The following is a 22900-nucleotide window of genomic DNA, read 5'->3' on the forward strand; positions in this document are numbered from 1 at the left end:
CCTAGAATGTGTCCATGAAGGAGGGGCTGAGTGCAGCAGGGAGGCATGTGTGCCCTAGGGCTACAGTGCCTGGGTCACGTCCTCAGATCATGCATGTTACCAGCTGTGCAACTTCTGAAATGCTCTGAAACCCCTCAACTTTCAAGTGGGGACGGGACAGTCTCACATAATTGTGAGGATTAAGTGAGTTAGTATGTGCAGAGCACTTACAACAGTGCCTGGTCTGAGGGATGTCCTCACAGGTTAACTGCTGTCCCCAGCGACTAGGGATACAACTCTTTCTGTTCCACAGCCTGAACTATGGTTTCTGGGGCTGGGTAAGTTTGGATGCTCATTGTGGGCAGGATATAAAGACAAAAACACTTGGAAGCACTACTTTTGGCTATGTCTTAAAAGATGACCAGGTAACACAAATGCAGCTTGTACCTCTTAGAACACTGTGTACTTTTCTCATTTATTTTCAGAAAGACACACTGATGGATCATTCTGTGGCAACAAATTTTAAGAACAGCGATGAGTGGTAGACAGGGTAGCACACAGGATGAGGAGGAACATGCCCGAGTGACCAAACCCTGGCACTGGCAGAGAATGGCCATTAGCACAACTGAGAAGTTCATGAGGGATGGGAAACGATTAAACCTTGTATTTTTCCCCCCTTCACAAACTGGTATAAAAATACTAAAAGTAAAAATATTACCAAAAAAATATATTTAGCAGGAGTTGAGGTGGGGCCGGAAGCTGGGACCCCTCCCGCTGCAGGCAGGAATAGGGTGGGAGTGTTTTATGTGTCCACATCGCCTTGCTGGCTAATCCAGTAAAGGGCAGAAGAGGGCAAAGTGCAAAGGGAAGAGGAGTCAGACAGCTGGAGGCTATGCACTTAGACTAAATTCACGTTCAAGGAAATTGTTGTCTCAACCAAAGATGCATGCAGTTTAGGGCTGTTTTGTTCCAAGACTCTGAGGCTCAGGCACTGTAACCGGGAAGCCCCAGTCTGCTGAGGGTCAAGGTGCCATTCTAAAAGCTGTTGCTGAATATGGAGGAAGGCAACGTCTTGGGCAGACACTGCTGGCAGAGCTCGGCAAGGTCAGGTGGCGAGGGAGAACGCAGGTGCCCGATCTATCAGCTGGAGATGGGAGGGCCTGACATGAGAGCATTAGAGGTATGTGAAAGGGGAAACTGGAGAAATTATTTCCCCCCCCAAGAGCTGGCAGTTTCAGGGGCATTCACGGGAGCCCACAGACAATGATGAATTTAACAAAGTCTAGGGGCTAATCCTCCTCTCAAACCCTTCCCCCGGGCACAGCGAAATTGGCACTCCCACTGGGTTTGCCCACTGGGTGATTCCACAGGCCAGGGGAGCTCTGATGTGTCTGATGTGGGAGACGGGGTCTAGGTCTGCTTCTCTGCCCCCCACCTCTGGTCCCGTCGAGGGGGTGGGGAGGCTGGCTCATTCATTATCTTGTGATGGCGTAGTCGCAGGTGTGCTGGGAACTCTGTGCACTGACAGGGCAGGGAGCAATCCCAGACTGAGGGCCTTCGGCTGCACGGATTCCAGTGCAGGAACAGCTGCTGGATTTGCCCCAGGGATGGAGGAGGCTCTCAGAGGGCAGCCGGTCTCCAACACAAAGTGAACAATGAACTCAGCTGAGCACTGTTCCATGGGGATTCAAGGTAAGAGGGTGATTTTTAGGACCAAGCCATATGGCTAGTCCTGAAGGCATCAATCTGTAGCAGCAAGCAGGATTCCATGCTTCTTGTGGCATCTGGGTTGCCAGCCCTGTGAGGCTGCAGATGAACATGTGTGGGTCCAGCTCCAAAGAGTCCAGTACAAAGAGCTCCAAGTCACCCCTTGAAATGCTGTTTCCCCTGCAGCTTAATAGGGGAGAAAGTATGAGCTGCTGATCACCTCCCAGGAGATGCCTGCCCACACTGGCAGCCTTTATTCCACAGAAGCAGAGTTTAGAGAACTTAGGCTTTAGAGCTGCTGGAAGCTTCCAAGTCTGTGTTCAACCTGGAGTCTACGGGTTCCACCAGAATACAGACTATCCTCTTCTGTAACTGGGAGTCAAGGTGCAGCATTTGTGGGGCCAGTGGGCTGCCCGACTTGACAGCGAGCACTTCCACAGACTAAGAACTCGCCACTCCGTTTCGCAGAACAACGGCTGACTTGCTCTTCCATCTTCATGACGTGGTTCCAGTTTGCAGTCCTGTGGGCTCCCCATCCTTTGTGGTGGGGAAGGGGACAGTGCTACCAGAGGCTGTGCGTGTGAAGGCACACATGTTATTTTCTCTCTGTGATTTCTACTGAGAGCAGTGAAGGACCAAAGATGGAGAAGGAACTGTACCTGCAGGAATAGAATATCGCTAAAACTTTTGGGCATGGACAGTGTCCTCCCAGAGAACATCACGATGCTGATGACCACTTCTTGACCCGTGGAATTACTCCAGAGGTAGCTCACCACTGTCAGAATGGGACAGTCTTTAAATAGTAGAATACCCAGATGGAGGAGAGGAAATGTCCCCTTTCAAATGCAAAAGCAGAAATTCAAAGCTGTTTGTCCTGTGAACACAGTCAAGACCTTCAGAAAATTGGACAGAAGGAAGGCAGGGCAGGCAGGGACCAGGATACAGTTCCTATTCTGGGGGTAAGAGAGATATACTCTAGTGCAGGGGACACAGAGGACTGCCAGCCAGGGAAAGAGAGTGGAGCAGAGCCTTTGAGAACTGGCTTTGGGGCTCTAACTTGCATCAGCTGGTTAGGAAATGGCAAGTCACAGAAGTGGAGGGGGCCTAGAACACCGCTAGGTGGTTGGATTGTCACACCTGAAGTGAGCAGGCCCCTGACTGCTGTGTGTGGGGTAAGTACAGTGCGGAACAATTGGAGGTAATGTCTACACAAACTAAGCCCCTACTCTAAGGTACCATCCCAGTGTCAGAGTCAAGGTGGGGCCCAGAGGAACTGGGTAACCCAAGAAATTTGATCGCCCTCTGCCTCCCGGGGGTCCCGAGTTCTGAATGCTGGGTCTGGGTGAGATATCCAAAATCACGGACTGTGTATGAGGCCAGATCCCCACATTCCCCAAGGGCAAATGGGGTGGTGATAAGTGACACGATGTCACCAGTTAGGAGGTGCTAAATCAAGAGGGACACACCATTCAAATGAGTTGTCCCAGAAAGAGAATATGGGTAAGCAGCCAGTGGACAGTTAAGTCAGGGAAATCTGACAAGATGGATTCAAGCAGAAGGTGGACAACACAATTTAAGTAACTCCGGGGCCAATGCATGGGTGACTGCACTTTCCCTACACTGGCAAAGTGGGTGGATGAGAACAAAGGGTTCCATTAAAAGTAGAAACCCTCTTATATAAAAGTGAACGAAATGCTTATAGATCATTTTCTTACTTTTTTGTTCCTTTGCTTCTCGACCTGGTCTTTTACCATTTTATACTTTCTCTTAATAGTCAAAATGTAAATTTGATTATCTAATTTCTATGTTATCAATGAAGCTTCATTTTGGTTATGATACTTGATAATCCAGAGTAGTTAAACATTACTGGTATTCAACTGAGGCCGTTCCGAACTAGGAGCGCAGCCATTCTTAAATTCTCAAACCCACAATACTGTGAAGCTTGACTCTCCGTAAATAAAAATTCCATCTTCAGGTAAGATTTCATGGCTATTCTCTGGAATGGATTCTCTTACATTCAATAATTAACATACTTAGTCTCAAAGCTCTGCCATATAAACTATAATGCTATCACTTTTCTCCAATATGATGTCTCTGATGCTGAATGAGGTTTGCAGTCTGGTTGAAAGCTTTCCCACATTTATTACATTTATAGGGCTTCTCTCCTGTGTGAATCCTCTGATGTTGAGTAAGGTGTGTGCTTCGAATAAAGGCTTTCTCACAGACTTTACATTTGTAAGGTTTTTCTCTGGTGTGAATTCTCTTATGTTGAGTGAGGGCTGAATGGTCGCTGAAGGCTTTCTCACATATATTACACGTATAAGGTTTTTCCCCAGTATGAATTCTCTGATGTTGGGCTAGGGCTGATTGGTCCCTGAAGGCTTTCTCACACAAACCACATCTGTAAGGTTTCTCTCCTGTGTGAATTTTCCGATGTCGAGCGAAGGATGAATTATCCCTGAAGGCTTTCCCACATTCACTGCATTTATAAGGTTTCTCTCCAGTATGAATTCTCTGGTGCTCAGTAAGGGAGGAGTTCACCCTGAAGGCCTTTCCACATTCATTACATTCAAAGGGCTTCTCTCCAGTGTGAATTCTTTGATGCTGAAGAAAACTTGTACTCTGATTAAAGGCTTTCCCACATTCATTACACTTATAGGGTTTTTCTCCACTGTGAATATTCTGGTGTTTGGTAAGATGTGCCCTGCACACAAAGGCTTTGTCACATATGTTGCATTTAAAAGGCTTCTCTCCGGTGTGTATTCTATGATGGTGGGCAAGGTGTATGTTTCGGATAAAAGCTTTTCCACATAAGTTGCATTCGAAAGGTTTCTCTCCGGTGTGAATTTTCTGATGGTAAGTGAGTGAGGAGCTCACGGAGAAGGCCTTGCCACATTCCTTACATTCGTACGGTTTCTCGCCAGTGTGAATTCTTTGGTGGTGGATGAGGTGTGTGCTCTGGTGAAAGGCTTTCCCACATTCTCTACATTCATATCGTTTCTCTTTAATAACAGTTTTCCGATTTGCATTCAGTTTTTCAGTATGAACTTTCTGATGTTTATTAAGGGTTGAACTCTTAGTGAAGACTTTTCCACACTCACTACACTCGAAGGATTTTTGGCTAGACTGAAATCCCTGACTCTGATCAAAAGATGAGCTCACAGTGCAGTGCCTCCCAGGTTTTTCCCTGGCCTGGGTGCTGAGCACAGAGGGGGTTCTCTGGTGAGCAAGTACCACCTGGCCTCCATGCTGCCATTCTAAAAGGCCACCGTATTTCCAGTGACCATCTCTAGTGAAGCCTTCCTTTATCATCCAGTGATCCAAGTCTTCGTCAGGAATATCCGCCTTGGGAGTAGAGTTCTTACTCACAAGCATAGTCATCCAGTCTGAAAGACATCAAGCATAAACATGTTTTATCTAGTTGGGGTAAGAAGATGAGCCTGTTTATAATGCTAACAAAGAGTCTGCAGTTTTAAGGGCTTCTTGAAGTGAAGGTAGGAAAGGAAAGGGGAAGAGAGGTGAACAGAGGACGTGCCAGGAAGGGGTTGATTTAATGTAAGATCTATGAAGCAGGACAGCTTGGGAGCTTGAGTTCAGAAGTCAGAGGCCTGGGGTGGGATTCTCAGTACAATACTCATTTTCTTTGTGATTACAGAGAAGTTACCTGACTTTCTCAGCCTCAAAAAGCCTACACAGACCCTAATATGCTAACAGATAAGAAAAAAAATGTACTTTGTCTATTTTAGTGGTATGGTCTTAAAAATAAGCTAGATGTGGCCTTAAGAAACCAGGGAAACTAGAGGTCAACACTTGGTAGAAAAGTAATTCAACTCCCATAACTACTAAAAGCAACATTTTTATGTTTTATAGACTCATTTTAGCATTCAGATGGCTAATAAAAAGGCCACTATAAAGGTTGTGTAAAACACTCGTATCTACTAATAAAATTAGGACCTCCTACTATTGGTGAGGAAGTGTTTAGACCATATGAATAATGTCACATCTGTGTGAGGAAAATGTACCATAAGGATGTATATGTGAGGACAGAAAATTAGGAACAAAGCAGCAAATCTGCCTGGATACACCCAGTACATCTTAGAGGGTGAGGCCCTGACTGGGGAAAGCGGTATACGAGTCATGAGAAATGGGACTCTGCTACTGGGATACGAGCCATAGTCTCATGCATTATCTGACAGAATCATTTCTCTCCCCACAGACCAATTCTGCACTTACTCAACAATCGTCTCACTTGGTTTCACGGGACAGGCGTACCTCAGAGATACTGCAGGTTTGGTTCCAGACTGCTGCAATACGGCGAATATTACAATAAAGTGAGCTGAATGAATGTTTTGGTTTCCCAGTGCATGTAAAAGTTATGTTTACACTATACTGTAGTCTGTTAAGTAGCACAGCATCGTGACTAGAAAAACACTGTATATACCACAATTAAAAAATACTTTATTGCAAAAAAGTGCTAACCAGCATCTGAGCTTTTAGCAAAATCTTTTTTGCTGGAGGAGGGTCTGGTCTCAGTGTTGATGGCTGCTGAAGGACGGTTGTCGAAGGCGGGGGTGGCTGTGGGATTTCGTAAAATAAGACAACAATGAAGTCTGCTGCATCGATGGACTCTTCCCTTTCAAGAATGAGTTCTCTGTAGCATGAGGTGCTGTTCTGATAGTATTTTACCCACAGTAGAACTTCTTTCAAAAATGGAGTCAATCTCTCAAACCTTGCCTCAGCTTTATCAACGAACTTTATGTCCTATTCTAAATCCTGTGTTGTCATGTCTACCACCTTCACAGCATCCTCCTCAGGAGGAGATTCCATGCCAAGAAACCACTCTCTCTGCTCATCTGCAAGAAGCAATTCCTCATCCATTCATGTTGTCTTATAAGCTTGCAGCAATTCAGTCCCATGTTCAGGCTCCACTTCTAATGCTAGTCCTCTTGCTCCTTCTACCACATCTGCAGTGACTTCCTGCACTGGAGTCTTGAACTCCTCCAAGTCATCCATGGGCGCTGGAATCAACTTCCAAACTCCTATTAATATTGCTATTTTGACCTCTGACCATCACTTATGAATGTTCTTAATGGTATTTAAAAGGAATCCTTTCCGGCCATTTTCAATTTTATTGCAAGAATTACCAAAATGTGACACAGACACAGGAAGTGAGCCAGCCAACACTGTGGGGAAAATGGCGCCAACAGATCTGCTTGATGTTGCCACAAACCTTCAATCTGCAAGAAATGCATATCTGCACAGCACAACAGAATGAGGTATGTCCGTATTAACAAGCAGAGTTCTGGACTGCATACTAGTTCTTCCTACGTATTGGTGAATATCTGCCTTTTATGTTAAGTCTATTTAAGACTTTGCACTAAGAAATGAAATAATAAGAGCTAGATACTACTTTGCAATTATGCAAAGCTTTCTGGAAAATCCTATCAAGAACAGCCTTCCTCATCCCTTTTTTTTCCTACACACTCCAGAAAATCTACAAAGAGATATAATCAACAAAACCAAACTAAACTAAACTAACCCCTTTACTTATCTGGAAAAGAAAGTTAAACAAGTACATTTCAAAGCTAACATCCTGGGGAGTTCAGAATAATGTTGCTCAAAACAAAAATGGTCAGTTAAATGCCAGGACTGTCAAATCTAACACAATACGGGCTGACTTTCACTTCTGGACCTTATGAAGTAGGCTGTGGCAGACGTTCCTGCAGAAAACAACTGGAAAATCTAAACTGAGAAACAAAAGTTCTGTCTAAAGGCATCAGATATCCCTTGAGGCCAACCTGATAGTCCAATATTTGGTAGAGAAGAGAAATACAGAAAGGTAATCCCAATACTTGCTGGTTTTTTTTTTTTTCCTTATAGAATTTGCTGAATTCTAAAACTTCTCAGGGCAAGAGACCAAAGCTAAGCAGAATTTCAAAATTTTCTAGTCTTAAGAAAATATGGAGCCAAAAACTGAGAGCAGGATCTTCCAAAGAAGGCGGTAGTGCTCAGAGTAAACATGTAATGCTCTCAGTAGGCACTCCTGGAGGGCTACAACCTAGTAGCAAGGGCAAACAAGAGATAGGCAAAGCTTTATAAACACCACACCCCAAGCTCCAAATAACATGTCCTCGGTTGGATTAAGGTGCTTCCCTTACACTCACTATCTGCCAGAAGAAAAGGCAAATCTTCTCTGGAGGAATATAACATCACCCAGAGCCTCTTCACTTCTTCAAATATAATATCAGGGATTCAGTCAAAATGTACCAGGAGTACTAAGAAATTAAGTCAAGAGAAAAAACAGAAAGTAGACAAAGAGCCACAGAACTCAGATATGAAAGTTATCAGACATGGATTTTGAGATAAGTGTGATTAATATGTTCAATAAAACAGATAAGGATGAGAATTTCAACAGAATATTGGAACCAAAGAATCAAATGAAAATTCTAGAAAAGAATATAATAATTGAAATTAAGAACTGAACAGATATGGGGCGCCTGGGTGGCTCAGTTGTTAAGCGTCTGCCTTTGGCTCAGGTCACGATCCCAGGGTCCTGGGATAGAGCTCCCTGCTCAGCGGGAAGCCTGCTTCTCCCTCTCCCACTCCCCCTGCTGGTGTTCCCTCTGTCGCTGTGTCTCTCTCTGTCAAATAAATAAAATCTTAAAAAAAAAAATAAAAGAACTGAACAGATAGATTTAATACTAGTATACTGAACATGGCAGAAAGGAGCAATAGTGCACTGGAAAAATACATAAGCAGAAAACATCTATGGTGAAACTTGCTGAAAAAAATTAAAAAGAGACATAGAAGACATGATGAAGAGACAACATATATGTGATGAATTCTGGAATGGGAGAAGAAAACAAATAGGACAAAAGTGTTATTTGAAAAAAATAAAGGCTGAAAAATGAATTTGAGAAGCACTAAGAGATTCCAGCCAGGATAAATACAAAGAAAACACACCTAAGCACAAAACTACTGAAAACTCAAGTTTATCTTGACAGTTGCTTGAGAGGAAAACAAATACATTACTTTTAAAGAAGAAAAAAATAAGAGTGACAGCCATCTTTTCAACAAAAATAATGGAAGCCAGAAGACAATGAGACAACATCCGGTAGTGTTAAAAGAACATAATTGCCAAACAGAATTCAATAGAAAGAAAATATCCTTAAAAGTGAATATGAAATGGGTATTTCTACACAAATAAAAACAGAGACTGTGTCACCAGCAGACCCATATTAAAAAAAAACAATAACAAGAATGTTCTAGGCATAAGAAAATCCCAGGTGGAAACATGGAAATGTAAAAAGGAATGAAAAGCAATAGGAAAAGTAAATATGTGAATACATGTAAGATTGCACACGATAATTATGTCTCGAGAGGCTGAAAACATTTATGTAATGAAATATACATAGTAAAAATAACATGAAAGGTGGAAGAAAATGGAGTTAATATTTTAAGGTAGGAGCAATAAAGTCTAATAGTTAAAGAAGATATAATAACAAGCTAATACAGGATGAAAATAAAGCAAGAGAAGGCGAAATGGAAGACAAAAGATAATTTAAAGCAGGTGAGTAAAACACAAAATAAATATTAAGATAACAGATATCCAATTCCATACATATTAGTAACTGGTTTAAATATCCTATTAAAAAACTAAGACTGTAAGACTAGATTAAATCCAACTAAATGCTTATTAGAAGAGAAATACCAAAATATAGACACAGAAATATAGAAAAGAAAGAAAAGGATTTATCATGCAAGCACTAACCACAAGGAAGCTGGTTGTATATATTAGACAAATCTTACAATATTAAAAAAATAGACTTTCAGATATTTCACAATGACAGAGGGACAGTTCCCCAGGAACATATAACGAATCTACATTTGCACATAACTTCACAATGTATAAAGTAGAAACCAAGAAAATGAAAAGCAAAACTAGAGAAATCTTAACAATCCTAATAACATATGTTCACACACCACCCTCAATAACTCAGAAATCACACCTTTAAGAATGGAGATGATCTCAACAATCTGATAAACAAATCTGACTCAATTAGTAGACTTGAAAACAGCACACCCAACAACGACAGAGTACATATTATTAATGCATACAGAACATTTACCAAAACTGACCTTATATTGAGCTGTAAATGAATACATTTCACAGGACTGAGAGCATTCAGAATATGTTCTCTCAACTCGGTAGAATTAAGCTGGAAATGAACACCAAAATACCAAAAAGATACTTAAAAAATCCATAGATATTTCTAAATTAAGCAATACATTTCTAAATAACTGATAGGTGAAAGAAAAAAAATCACAACAAAAATTAGAAAATAATTTAAATGATGATAAAAATATGAAACGAAACTGATAGGATGTAGCTAGAGTCATGTACAGAACGAAATGTACACCTCAAGAAATCAGAGAAATAGCAAATGAAACACAAAGGAGAAGGAAAGAATAATAAAGACAAATCAATCAAGAACTTAATAAAAATCGACAGACTTCTAGCAACACTAATCAAGAATAGAGAGAAGGCACATATTACTAATATCAATAATAATAAAGATGACATCAGGATAGATTCCACAGAGACTTATAAGACAATAACGTAATAAGGAAACTTTATGCTAAGAAGTGTGGCCACTTAGACCAAACGCTCAAATTCCTTGAAAGGTACAAAAAAAGAAAGAGAAAATTTGAATGGTCCTACATCTAATAAATAAATTGAATCTTCATCTTAAAACCTTCTCACAGGGGCGCCTGGGTGGCTCAGTTGTTAAGCGTCTGCCCTCGGCTCAGGGCTGATCCCAGGGTCCTGGGATCGAGCCCCGCATTGGGCTCCCTTCCCCGCTGGGAGCCTGCTTCTTCCTCTCCTGCTTCCCCAGCTTGTGTTCCCTCTCTCACTGGCTGTCTAGCTCTCTGTCAAATAAATAGAATCTTTAAAATAAATAAATAAACCCTTCTCACAGGGGCACCTGGGGTGGCTCAGTAGGTTAAGTGGCTGATTTTTTTTTTTTTTTTAAAGATTTTATATATTTATTGGACAGAGAGAGAGAGAGCGAGAGAAGGAACACCAGCAGGGGGAGTGGGAGAGGGAGAAGCAGGCTTCCCGCTGACAGGGAGCCCAATGCGGGGCTTGATCCCAGGATCCTGGGATCATGACCTGAGCCAAAGGCAGACATTTAACAAACTGAGCCACCCAGGTGGCCCTAAGCGGCTGACTTTTGATTTCGGTGCAGGTCATGATCTCAGGGTCCTGGGATCAAGCCCCGCGTCGGGCTCTGTGCTTAGTGGGGAGTCTGCTTGAGGATTCTCTCTCTCCGTCTCCCTTTGCCCCTCCCCCCATTTGTGCTCACACACACACTCTCTCTCAGATAAATAAATCTTTAAAAAATAAATAAAACCTTCTCACAATGAAACTGCCAGGCAGAGATGGTTTCACTAGTGAATCTCTCTAAACATTTAAGGAAGAAATAACACCATTCTTATACAAGCTCTTTCAGAGCACTGAAGAGAACAAACGTTTCTAATTGGTTTTATGAGCTTAGCACAACCTGCCAGAATTTGATGAGGACAATTTAAAAAAAAATTGCAGACCATTCTTTCTCATCAACACAGATGCAAAATTCCTAAAAGAAATACTCAGCAAAAGGAACATAAAAAAGTGATATAAAAAAGGATAATGGATCAGAAATAAGTTGAAATTCAATGTTGTTTTGACATTTCAATCTCTCAGTGTCATTCACCATATTAACAAAATACAGGAGAAAAATGACATCATTCTTTCAATAGATGCTGAAAAGCATCTGACCCAATTCAATACCCAATCGTGATAAAAACTCAGTAAAGTAGGAGTAGAATATAACTTCCTTAAGCTGGTAAAGAGTACCTACAAAAAAATCTACACAAAACATCACAGTTAATTGAAAATATTGAAAACATTCCCCTGAGACTGCAATAAAAAAAAAAAAGTCTGTTTTTTTGTTAATTGTCCTTATTGTTAAATAATATTGCTAAATATTGTTAAAATAATATTGTTATTTTTGAAGTTGCTACCACAATTTCTTTTTTTTTAAGTTTATTTAAATAATCTCTACACCCAAAGTGGGGCTTGAACTTATGACCCTGAGGATCAAGAGTCACGTGCTCTTTGACCGAGTCAGCCAGGCGCTCCATTATTACAATTTCTATTTAACATTGTACTAGAAGTCTTAATGGGTACAAGGTAAAGAAAGAAAAAAATAAAAATATCATTATTCTCAGATAACATGATTATATTCATATAAAACAAAAAATAATCTACAATCTTTTAGAATTAACAAGGGAACTTAGTAAAGGTGCTGGACATAAGAACGATATATAAAAACCAGTAGTCTATCAGCAACAAATAACTGGAAAATAAAACTTTCAAAAGATTTTATAACTGTATCAAAAACAAAAATACTCAGAAATAAATATAATGGGGGCGCCTGGGTGGCACAGCGGTTAAGCGTCTGCCTTCGGCTCAGGGCGTGATCCCGGCGTTATGGGATCGAGCCCCACGTCAGGCTCCTCTGCTGTGAGCCTGCTTCTTCCTCTCCCACTCCCCCTGCTTGTGTTCCCTCTCTCGCTGGCTGTCTCTCTCTCTGTCAAATAAATAAATAAAATCTTAAAAAAAAAAAAAAAGAAATAAATATAATGAAAGCTGTGCAAGAACCATACACATAAAATGGCAAAAAATTTCGGAGAAATTATAAAGAAAACCTAAAGAAATATAGGGATATAACATGTTCACAGAATGGAGTACTACCAATTCTCCCCATTTAAGCTACAGGCTCAGGCCAATTCTTATTAAAATCCCAGCAGAAATTTTGTGGAAGCTGAATAGTCAATTCAAAAATTCTAAAAGCAAAGAAAAGAACAAAGCTTGAAGACTTATATCATCAATTGTGAGACTCATTATAATGTTAGAGTAATCAAAACAGTATTGTATTGCACAACATTAGACAAAAAGAAAGAGAATAGAGTCTAGAAACAGACCCACATACCAACAGACCAATGCAAGAGATTAAAGAACCCCGAATCAGACTCATGCACATGTAGTCGCCATATGACAAAGGAGATACTGCAATACAGTGGGGAGAGAGACAGTCTTTTCAATAAACCATCCTGGGTCAACTGAAGACCCATATGGAAAACAATGAATGATAAATCTTTCACGTTGATTTCAGACTGAAGTATGAAAGACAAAAAAATAAAGCTGCTACAGGAAAACAAAGATCCTCATGGCCTTAAAGTTCTTATGTAGGACACAAAAAGCATTAACTACAAGGGGCAAAAAGAAAAAACAAAACAAAACCACAAAAACCCACACACTAACTGGACTATCTTGTTTATCAAATGACACTATTATTCAGAGTAGGAAACAACATTTGCAACACACACACGCACACACACACGCGCGCACACACACACACACACGACAGCTGAGGATGCAAATCCCAAATTGCAACCCTATCAATCAGTAAGAGACGACCAGACAACTACACAGAAAATAAGGGAAAGACCTATAGGTACTTTTACAAAAGAGGATTCTAGGGGCACCTAGGTGGCGCAGTTGGTTAAGCATCTCTACTCTTGGCGTCAGCTCAGGTCATGATCTCAGGGTTGCGGGATCAAGACCCGAGTCAGCCCCGTGCTCAGCGAGGAGTCTGCTTGAGATTCTCTCTCCCTCTTCCTCTGCCCCTCCCGCTTGTGCGCTCTCTCTCTACAATAAACAAATAAATCTTTAAAACTCCATAAATCCTCAGAGTGGTTGGAAAAAAATTACAATGGTAATACTAGGTCCGTAGGAGGCTATGGAACCCGCACATAGTGCTGGTATACCCACTTCGGAGAACTACTTGGCAGTGTCGACTAAAGCGGGAATACTCATGAACACAGTACTCCTAGCTACACACCCAAGAGAAATGTACATGTATATTCTCTAAGACGTATAGGCCCATTCAAAGCAGTACACTTCATCACAGCTCCAAGCTAGGAATGAATCAAATGCCTAGCAGCAGTAGAAAGTAGAAATGTTGGCAGGTTTACGGAGTGAAATACTGAACATCAGTGAGAATGAACTATTGTCATACGTGGCTAAATCGCAAACATACTGTATGCGCCGAGTAGATACTGGATGATTCCATTTATATAAACTTTAAAGACACGCAAAACAAACCTATGGTCAGGGTAGTAGTATCTTCAGAACAAAAGAAATAGAGGGGATGGGAGGTTTCTGACGTGCTGGTGGCATTCTATTTCTTGTTATAGGTGCCAGTTATACAGTATTTACACTGCAAAAATGTGTTGAGTTTTACCCTTATAATTTGTGTATTTTTCTGGGTTAGTATTACTATGAAACATTTTTACTTAAAAAAAATCCAGCAGATGGCTTTCAAAAAGGATACTGTAGCTCGATAACAAGAACCAACTGCTGGCTTTTTTTTTTTTTTTTAAAGATTTTATTTATTTATTTGACAGAGAGAGAGACAGCCAGCGAGAGAGGGAACACAGCAGGGGGAGTGGGAGAGGAAGAAGCAGGCTCATAGCGGAGGAGCCTGATGTGGGGCTCGATCCCATAACGCCGGGATCACGCCCTGAGCCGAAGGCAGGCGCTTAACCGCTGTGCCACCCAGGCGCCCCCGGGTGCAAAAATTCTTAACAAAATGTTAGCCAATGTAGTCCAGCAATATTTCAAAAACAATAAAGCAAAACTAAGTTGGGTTTTCCGGGAATGCAAGTTTGATTTGATATTTTATTTTATTATTATTTTTTAAAGATTTTATTTATTCGACAGAGATAGAGACAGCCAGCGAGAGAAGGAACACAAGCAGGGGGAGTGGGAGAGGAAGAAGCAGGCTGTAGCGGAGGAGCCTGATGTGGGGCTCGATCCCATAACGCCGGGATCACGCCCTGAGCCGAAGGCAGATGCTTAACCGCTGTGCCACCCAGGCTCCCCTGATTTGATATTTTAAAACCAATCAGTGTAATTGATTGACCACAGCAGCATCTTAAGGATTCAGAAAAGCATTTGAGAGAAATGCCATATCCAGTCACGATAAAACTCTCATCAGATGTGCCAACTTCTTCAACCTGACGTCAGAAGGGCATCTACAAAATAATCCACACCTGACATAATCGTGAAAGATCCAGTGCTTTCCCCCAAGACGGGGGAACAAGGAGGGATGGCCCCTCGCACAGCTGCTGCTCGGCGGGGTGCTGGAGTCCTACCCAGTACAGAAAGGAGCACCCGGACTCGTGTCCACTGAAAACAGTTTCCCAGTTTAAACACACAACTAGTACACAACCCGCGATTCCTGCTTCTAGACACATACCTTAGTGAACACATATGTCCGCAAAGAGCATACGAACTAAAATATATCCACATGAAGAAGCCTTGTACCGGAATGTTCATAGCGGCTTTAGCCAAACCTGAAAATAGCCCAAATGCTCGTTAACGATGACTGAACAGAGCTATGGCCATATGACAGGGCGCTGACTCGGCAACAGCAAAGGATTTCTGACACGTGAAACGGCAAGGAGAAGTCTCGGAGATACCGTGCTAAGTGACAGAAGTCAGACACGGAAGCCTACGTGTCCATTCCTATGAAATCCTGGCAGATCCTGGGGCTGCCTGGGACTAGGGATGGGGGGGATTAACTGCAAAGAGGTCAGAGGGAACTCTTAGGTTAGGGATAGAAAAACATCATTATTTGGCAGAAGTACATTAAATAATCAGCTAAAAGAAAAGTGGCTATTTCTCCAGCAGGGAGAAGGGGGAAAAGGGGGGACAAAAGGGCCACTCGTTTTTTGTAATAAATACCACAGTTTCATGAAATGCATGTATTACTGTGATAAAACTTAATACTAAAAATAAAAAGAACAGAATAAACTCCAAGAGAGTCAAAGGTAAGAAATAAAGGGCAAAAAAACCCCAAAAAACCCAATGAACTAGATCAAGATAAAATAGAAAGGATCAGCAGAGTCAAACATTCCTTAAAAAGTCTATTAACAGGGCGCCTGGGTGGCTCAGTTCATTAAGCGACTGACTCTTGATCTCGGCTCGGGTCTTGATCTCAGGGTTGCAAGTTCGAGCCCCATGTTAGGCTACTCAAAAAGAAAGTCTATTAAAAATAAACCTCTGACAAGATTTTACAGGAAAAAAAAAGACAAAAGTTAAGTACTATTAGAAATTCATGCTTCCGCTCCACAAATACACACTGGGACCCGGTGTGCTGAGGATGTAAGAATAAATAAGACCAAGTCCTTCCCTCGTGGATCTAAGGGTAGAAAGGATCATTTCAACACAACAGCAAAAGCATGAAGATAAAGATCATTAAGGCAAAAGACTGATATATTTTACTTCATTAAGAACTTCTGTTTGTAAAGAGAAAAGAGAAACTATAGGGTGACACACATATTAACCAATAAAATACTGGATTCCTGAATAAGGAGGACTTTTTACAAACGACTAAGAAAAAGAAAAACTATAATAGAAAACGGGCAAAGAACATGAACACGTAAGTCACAGAACACAAATCAGCAACACACGAAGATGTTCGATTTCACTACGAAACAAGGAAATGTAAATTAAAACCACAGGGAGATACCATTTCGCAGGAATGGGCCTGGGAGAATTTTTAAAAGTCCCACAGTTCCCAATTTCGGCAAGAATGTAAAGTAACAAGAACTTGCATCAACTATCCGTGTAATTTGGAGCTAATTTAATCAGTAATCGGGGAAACTCTAGCAGAGTGGAAGAAGCATACGCCCTTAATCCCAGTATTTCTACACCTAGACATCACGCCTAAAAAAGAATCCCAAAGAAGGCGTGTATAAGAATATTGAGTCAGGGATGCCTGGGTGGCTCAGTCATTAAGCTCAGGGCGTGATCCCAGCATTACGGGATCGAGCCCCACATCAGGCTCCTTCGCTGGAAGCCTGCTTCTTCCTCTCCCACTCCCCCTGCTTGTGTTCCCTCTCTCGCTGGCTGTCTCCATCTCTGTCCAATAAATAAATAAATAAATCTTTAAAAAAAAATATTGAGTCAGCATTATCCTGTACAGCAAAGTCTGGAAACGACTTACAGGTCTACCAGCAACAGCATGGAAAAACTGAGGGAATATCAAAGCGCAGGGCTACGCATCTCAACAAGGCTTTAAAAAGCGCAACCTGGGGAAAGGTATCAACTGTGCCCTGCATGTATCAAACTTGAAAGCGCTGCAAAGCTGAACACGACTGCTCAGAGCCACAGATAAATGTGGTAAGACCATGACGAGCAGCGCAGGGCTGCTGGTGTCACATTCGAGCTAGCGGCTCTGGCTGGCACGGAGAGGAGGAAAAGGGCAGTGACGCGGGGCGCACCGGACTCCACGGATGCCCCTACATTTTGTTTCTTCAGCTGGTGCTGTTTCCTTACTCTTCAAACTGCCAAAAAATACAACAGATTCTCTTTTGTATACAGAACGTACAGCCATCAAAATACGTGAAACAAGGAAATGACCACATGCGTAGAAATAAAATTACAACTTATAAGAGATATAAATAAGAGCTGGGTCTCCGAAAAAGAAATTCCCAACAAATGTAAGAGGGGAAAAAAAAAAAAGCAGATAAAATTGGAAATGAGGACGAAGACACAATATAAAGTGTTAAATTTTCAGATGAATGCTATCTATGCTCGGTTGTGAACAAATACACTTCATGGCTCAAAGAAAACAAAAACAAAAACCCCACCAGTTTAAAGCTAATTGGTAAAATGTACAACTGATGTAACGGAAAGAAACCTCCACAGATTAATAAATACGAAAGAACTAAAAAAGTTAGTAGCACACAACCCAAATTAAGGGACCAGCTGGCTATCGGTAGGCTTACTGAGTACACAATTTCTGGGTGACAAGCTGTTTTGGAGGAGGGGAGAAAATGAGCTTGAGGGTCAGATGGGTTTCAATGCTGGCTTCACCCCAATCCTGACTTGCCGGGAAATAGCAACATTAAATCTGTCCAAATTTGTTAACCGTGCTGAGGCCTGGTTTTCTGTAAGTGGGGTTGATGTGACTTGCCTCACAGGCTGTAAGGCCTGAATGAGGCAGTTCGCATAAATGCCCTCGGAAAACACCCGGCAGGATGATGGTCTCCAGGTGCTCGAATGCCAACTCTCTGCTCCCTCCGCAAGCACATGGCCCAGAGAAGAGAAAACCAATGAGAAAGACTTTTTTCTTCCTACGACTGAAAATAAGTGTCTGTTCTAAACCAAGGGTAATTGGTGCAACAATGGAGAAGTTCTAGATGGTTTTTTGAAGTCCTAGTCAGTCATTATGAAGTGAAACAGAAATAAGAAAAAAACCAAAACTAAAAATGATCTAATGAATGCTTTAATAATAATAATTAGAGAGAGACAAGAGGGCAATACATATTTGGAAAGGACTACCATTTCTCTATAACAGCAATTTCTGGCTAAAAAAAAAAAACAAAAAAGATGGTTCCATTCAAAAGTAAAAATGTATCTTCAATAGACAATGAGAGGAACAGCTATAAAACTTTACTGGGAAGTATAAAATAAGACTTTTGGGACGCCTGGGGGGCTCAGTCGGTTAACCGTCTATCACCAGCTCAGGTCATGATCCCGGGGTCCTGGGACTGAACCCCACATGGGGCTCCCTGCTCAGCGAGGAGTCTGCTTCTCCCTCTCCCTCTCCCCCTGCTTGTGCTCTCTCTGTCCCTCTCTCTCAAATGTATTCATTTCTTAATGTATTCATTTCTTAATGAACTCAAATCTTTAAAAAAAAAAAGGACTTCTTTCCATGCCTGATCGGTGCTAACCACTGATCATCCCTCAAGAATCGGCTCAAGGTTTGGGGTGTCCAGGCAACTCAGGAATATGAGGTGCTGGGCCCTGAGGGTCGGGAAAGGCACCTGGGAGGGCCTGAACCACGACCGCCTGGTTTTCCATGTCATTACCCACACCTGAGTGTCAAATGCTTCTAGGAGTATATAAAACTCCTTCATCTTCATACTCCCCCCACCCAAGTACAAGAAAGGACGAGCGGTAATGACGAGTGATGGGGGAATGGATGACGTTATGCTAGAGTGGTAGGACAGTGGATGAATTTCTTTTGCTTAATTCCCCCACCCCCCCTTCTTTTATTAGGACACTGCGTGTATAATACAGAACGAAATACTAAAAAACGCCCTAGCTTGGGTATGGCAGAAATGCAAATTCAGAACGCTACTGGGGTAAGTTAGAAGATCCTTTTTTTTTGCATAACTGAGTTTTCGAGTTAAGACATTTAAATTCCGTAACAGATTGGATCCTAGACATCCCGGGTATAGAGTTATTTATTGTAGGATATAAATCCCTGCCTGTTTTGCTGGGTGAAAAATCAGTACCAAAAGGTTTGAGAAAATACTTTTCCAGCCTACGAAATGCCAGCTCAAAGGGAAATGTCCTAACGTCTTAGACGAGGCAACACGCTCTCTAGAATATTCGGGAGCAAAGGAAGGGGCACCCCTGCTCCCGCACTTAAGCTACCAGACCCACAGCGCTCCTAAAGACAAGTAACCACCGCCCACTGTCACGTTCTCTGTATCCTCAGGCTACAAGTCTGTGCCAGCCACCAGGTGCCAAGTGAGCAACCCGGCAAAGCATAAACCTGGCTGGCCTCGCCTGGTGCTTCCGGCACAGTGTGGTGCTGACAACGGGCAGGGAATAATTAAATGCCGGCGGATCTAGGTACACACGGACAAACCAACATGAAGGCCATGGTGAAGAAGTGTGCCCTGTGCGCTGGGAGGGCTGCCTCAGAAGGCAGATGGCGAGCCGGCCCATCGCACCTGCTGTGCGCAACCTGGCGCGGTTCCTCGTCCCCGAGAACCGTGAGCAGAGATCGCTAGATGCTAAACGAGACATGGGGTGCTGGGAGCAGCCCGGATTACACCGGAGGCCTTTTCCACACTGGAGACTATGAATCTATGCCAAAGAAGGGAGAAGAAAATCCGGGGAGAGGAGGGCCCACGTGCACACGGGGACCAGTGTGGCCATCAGATACTGCGGTGAACGAGAAGGGAAAAGATGTTGTTTCGCAGTCCACGGGCCTGGAGTATTTGTGGAGTCCCTCCCCGTGCCTCCCACACGCAGGGCTCTTACCAAGACAGAGGCCTCCCGACGCGTCCTCCAGCATCCAGTCTTCTCCTTTTCCCAGCTGGGAAAACACATCTGGTTGGGATCCTAACAGTCCTGTTTGTGAGGGGGGAAATGGACCACATCTGTTCATACCAGCGGTAAAATCATTGCAAGGAGGAGACCCAGTCCTTGGGACTTCCTGGAAAAGGTGACCTGATAGGAAGGCCAGAGGACAGGAGAGTTCCCAGAAGGAAGAACAGATGGCTGGGGCCTGACACAGACCATCTGTTCCCACGTCCTCCTCCCTGCTGAAACGGAGAGAGGATTCAACCTCGGCACCTTCGAAGCATCTGCACTTCGACTCCAAAGGGGTCACGTCCCCAGGATACCAGGGGTAGGCATGCAGCAGCCCTGAAGAGAACATCCTCGATCAGCCCACTCCCAGCCCAGTCTTCTGTATGGAACCAGTTTAAGAGTTTACAAGGGTCCCACAGGGATCCCCGGCTGCGAGATCAGCCTTCGGAGGCCCCCCGCTTACCCAGAGAGACCAGGTGGCTGTAGTTCTCCAGCATTACATCCCTGTAAAGGGCCCTCTGAGCGGCGCTCAGCTGCGCCCACTCGTCCCGGGTGAAGAGCACGACCACGTCCTTGAAGGTCACGGATTCCTGTAACAGCAAACCCGTCCCTGGTGACCCGCCGCGACCCCCTCCCATGGCTCTCTGGGAGTCCCCAGGAGCCAGCTGAGAGGTGCGGGACTGTTAGCATAGTGTGGGGCTGGTGTCCTGTGACAACGTAAGCATTTCCTCAGGGTGTCCTAGCGGCCGAGCTTTTATCAGACTTTCCTTCCGGCCTTGAAGAAACACGTATTGTGGAGAAGATACGACTCCTCAGCACCGAGACTTCATACTTGCTGTTCATTTTGCCCCAAACATTTTCTCCCGTCTCCCTCAATCTGCCCAGCCCTGCCTCTACCCCACCCCATGACCAAATCCTACCCAGGCCTCGGTCTCCACATTTCCTCCCGGGCACAGCCTTCCTCAACTCCCTTCTCACCTGTGCAGGCCCAGCAAAGCACTGTCCCACTTTGTTGTGAGTTCTCATTTACTTTTGGATTCCCCCCACTGGGCTGTTAACTCCAAGAAAGTAGGGACAGTTTCCACATCTCTCATCTTTCCAGCATGTCTTAGAGAACATGGCCCATGTACCCAGCGCCTATTACTTGAAGCTTAGCAACTCCGGCTTGTCTTCGGCTGCTCACCTGCTCACCCCCAACACATATACACGGTTCCCATAGGAATTGTCATTCTGGACAATATGACCTTGTCCCCTCTGATCACAATTAGTGCCTTCCTTGGAAACTTCTTGGCTGAGAAGCCGAGAGAGCTGGTGTGCCCTGAGAAGGAGTTAAGGAGAAGCCCAGAGAAGAAAGCCAAGGGTCTCTCTCTCTATATATATACATATAGGAGCAACGGGGTCAGGCCTCCAGCTGAGACTGGATTAAGAAAAAAGCTCTTGGTCAGGGTAAAAAAACAAGCCCACCCTCTTCAACCTCTACTTTCAAAACTTTTAAGGCAACTTAGGGGGGAACACTGCAGCAACTCCCCACTCACCTGGACCATGGTTGGCAGGTGCCTGACGGCCATTCCTTCTTTCATAAGCCCTTTCAGGGACCGGCAGAGCGGGACTTAGGCTAGAAACTTCTACACACCTGTTATGAGGAGAACTGGGTTAAAAGAGATCACAGGACAGTCCAGACTGAGGCTGTGAGCAGTCACATCCTGGCAGTCCTCCAATACCCTGAAGCAGTAGATTTTTGTTCCTATTTGCTCCCAATTCTCTCTCCTCTTTCTGAGGATAGTTCTGCTGGCCTCCACTGTAAAAAGAATCCCTCCCAGCCATTCCCAGCCCTCACACCTTCCCCCAGCATCTGAGTCAAATCCTCCACATCTTCCCTTCTGTATCTTAAATATGTGGGATTTTCCTTGCAGAAAGCACCCTTCAGCCCCAGATCCCAGGCTTTCTACCCACCCTCTGGTCTTTACCCTTAAGTTACCCTGACAGGTCTCAACAGAAGTTTCTCCCCTGCCTGGGAGGGGAATGGAAGAAGTGGGGAAGGATGGTCTTCTTTCTCCTCCAGAGGCAAGCTAGGACGGCTGGATCTTCACTGTCAAGGCCTCTCAGGCCAAGCCCTTCTCTGACCTCAGGCCTATGCCGCTCAGGGGCCCAGTCTGGGTGACAAAGAGCCAGAGGTGGGCAAGAGGCAGTGCATTTGTGCGGCTGGGTGGCGGGGAGGGTGCTGGGAGTCTCATTCATACAACCCACCCTCCGGCCCCCGGCCCGGTCCCCGCGGGAGCTGCTGCTGCGAAGGCGGCTGCCCCGGCCTCAGCGAGGTCCGCAGACAGGGCTCCGACCCAGCCCGGAGCATCCATGCGTGGAGCGTCCACCGGCTTCCCGGAGTCGGCTCCTCCGAGACACACGCAGAGGCCCGGACCGCATCCTCCTCCACAAGCACACTCACATTCGGACCCTAAAACCAACAGCCCGCACCTGGCCGTCCTCCCCTTTCCTCTTTAGAATCAAACCTCAGCCATACGTCCCGGCAAGTTCAGGGCATCCTGATCAGCGTCCTCCAGAACGGACTACGACCCGTACTTACTCGTCCTTTCCCTCCGCCCTTGCCCCCCGGGCCCGACCACCCCACGGCCGCTCCCACTCTCCCGACGCGGCTCTGGCCACCGTGCCTGGTCACCACCGGATTGCCCTTCGAGGAGCCTCTGCCCGCGGCGAGAAACCGCAACCGCCACATCGCAGGCGGAACACAATGAGCTGGAGTCGGCAGCCCGGGTCGTAACTGCGCTTGCGCGTTGCCCGGGGAGCCGCTGAGCCGAATACCCACGAGTCCGAGGACTGCAACCCTTCGGCTTCCCAGACTCCACTTCCCAGAGGGCGAAGCGCTGGCCTGCGCCAAGCGGAGAAAGTGATATCGCGCGCTTGCGCAGATAGGGCCTCGCCCTTCACGACTCCGGGCAGCTTTGCGTACTGAAACTACATTTCCCAGAG

The 22900-nt window shown here is 44.2% G+C and overlaps 1 protein-coding gene across 2 annotated transcripts; it reads right to left on the bottom strand.

Annotated features, from left to right (window-relative positions):
• Positions 1–417: 417 nt before the first annotated feature.
• On the bottom strand, positions 418–22788 carry ZNF454 (zinc finger protein 454). Of its 2 annotated transcripts, none has more exons than XM_026507741.4 (5): positions 22582–22788; positions 21451–21548; positions 20379–20505; positions 19865–19954; positions 418–5072 (listed from the first exon to the last, which is right to left on the bottom strand). In XM_026507741.4, exons 2-5 carry the CDS (start codon positions 21493–21495, stop codon positions 3757–3759), a joined length of 1578 nt encoding a protein of 525 aa, XP_026363526.1. In that variant the 5' UTR covers positions 21496–21548; positions 22582–22788; the 3' UTR covers positions 418–3756. The 2 variants fall into 2 exon arrangements, with proteins under 2 accessions (XP_026363526.1, XP_026363527.1); XM_026507742.4 differs by having other exon boundaries at positions 21894–22755.
• Positions 22789–22900: the final 112 nt, after the last annotated feature.

This window comes from Ursus arctos, unplaced genomic scaffold (genome assembly GCF_023065955.2).
Source record: "Ursus arctos isolate Adak ecotype North America unplaced genomic scaffold, UrsArc2.0 scaffold_5, whole genome shotgun sequence".
Taxonomy (NCBI): Eukaryota; Metazoa; Chordata; class Mammalia; order Carnivora; family Ursidae; genus Ursus; species Ursus arctos.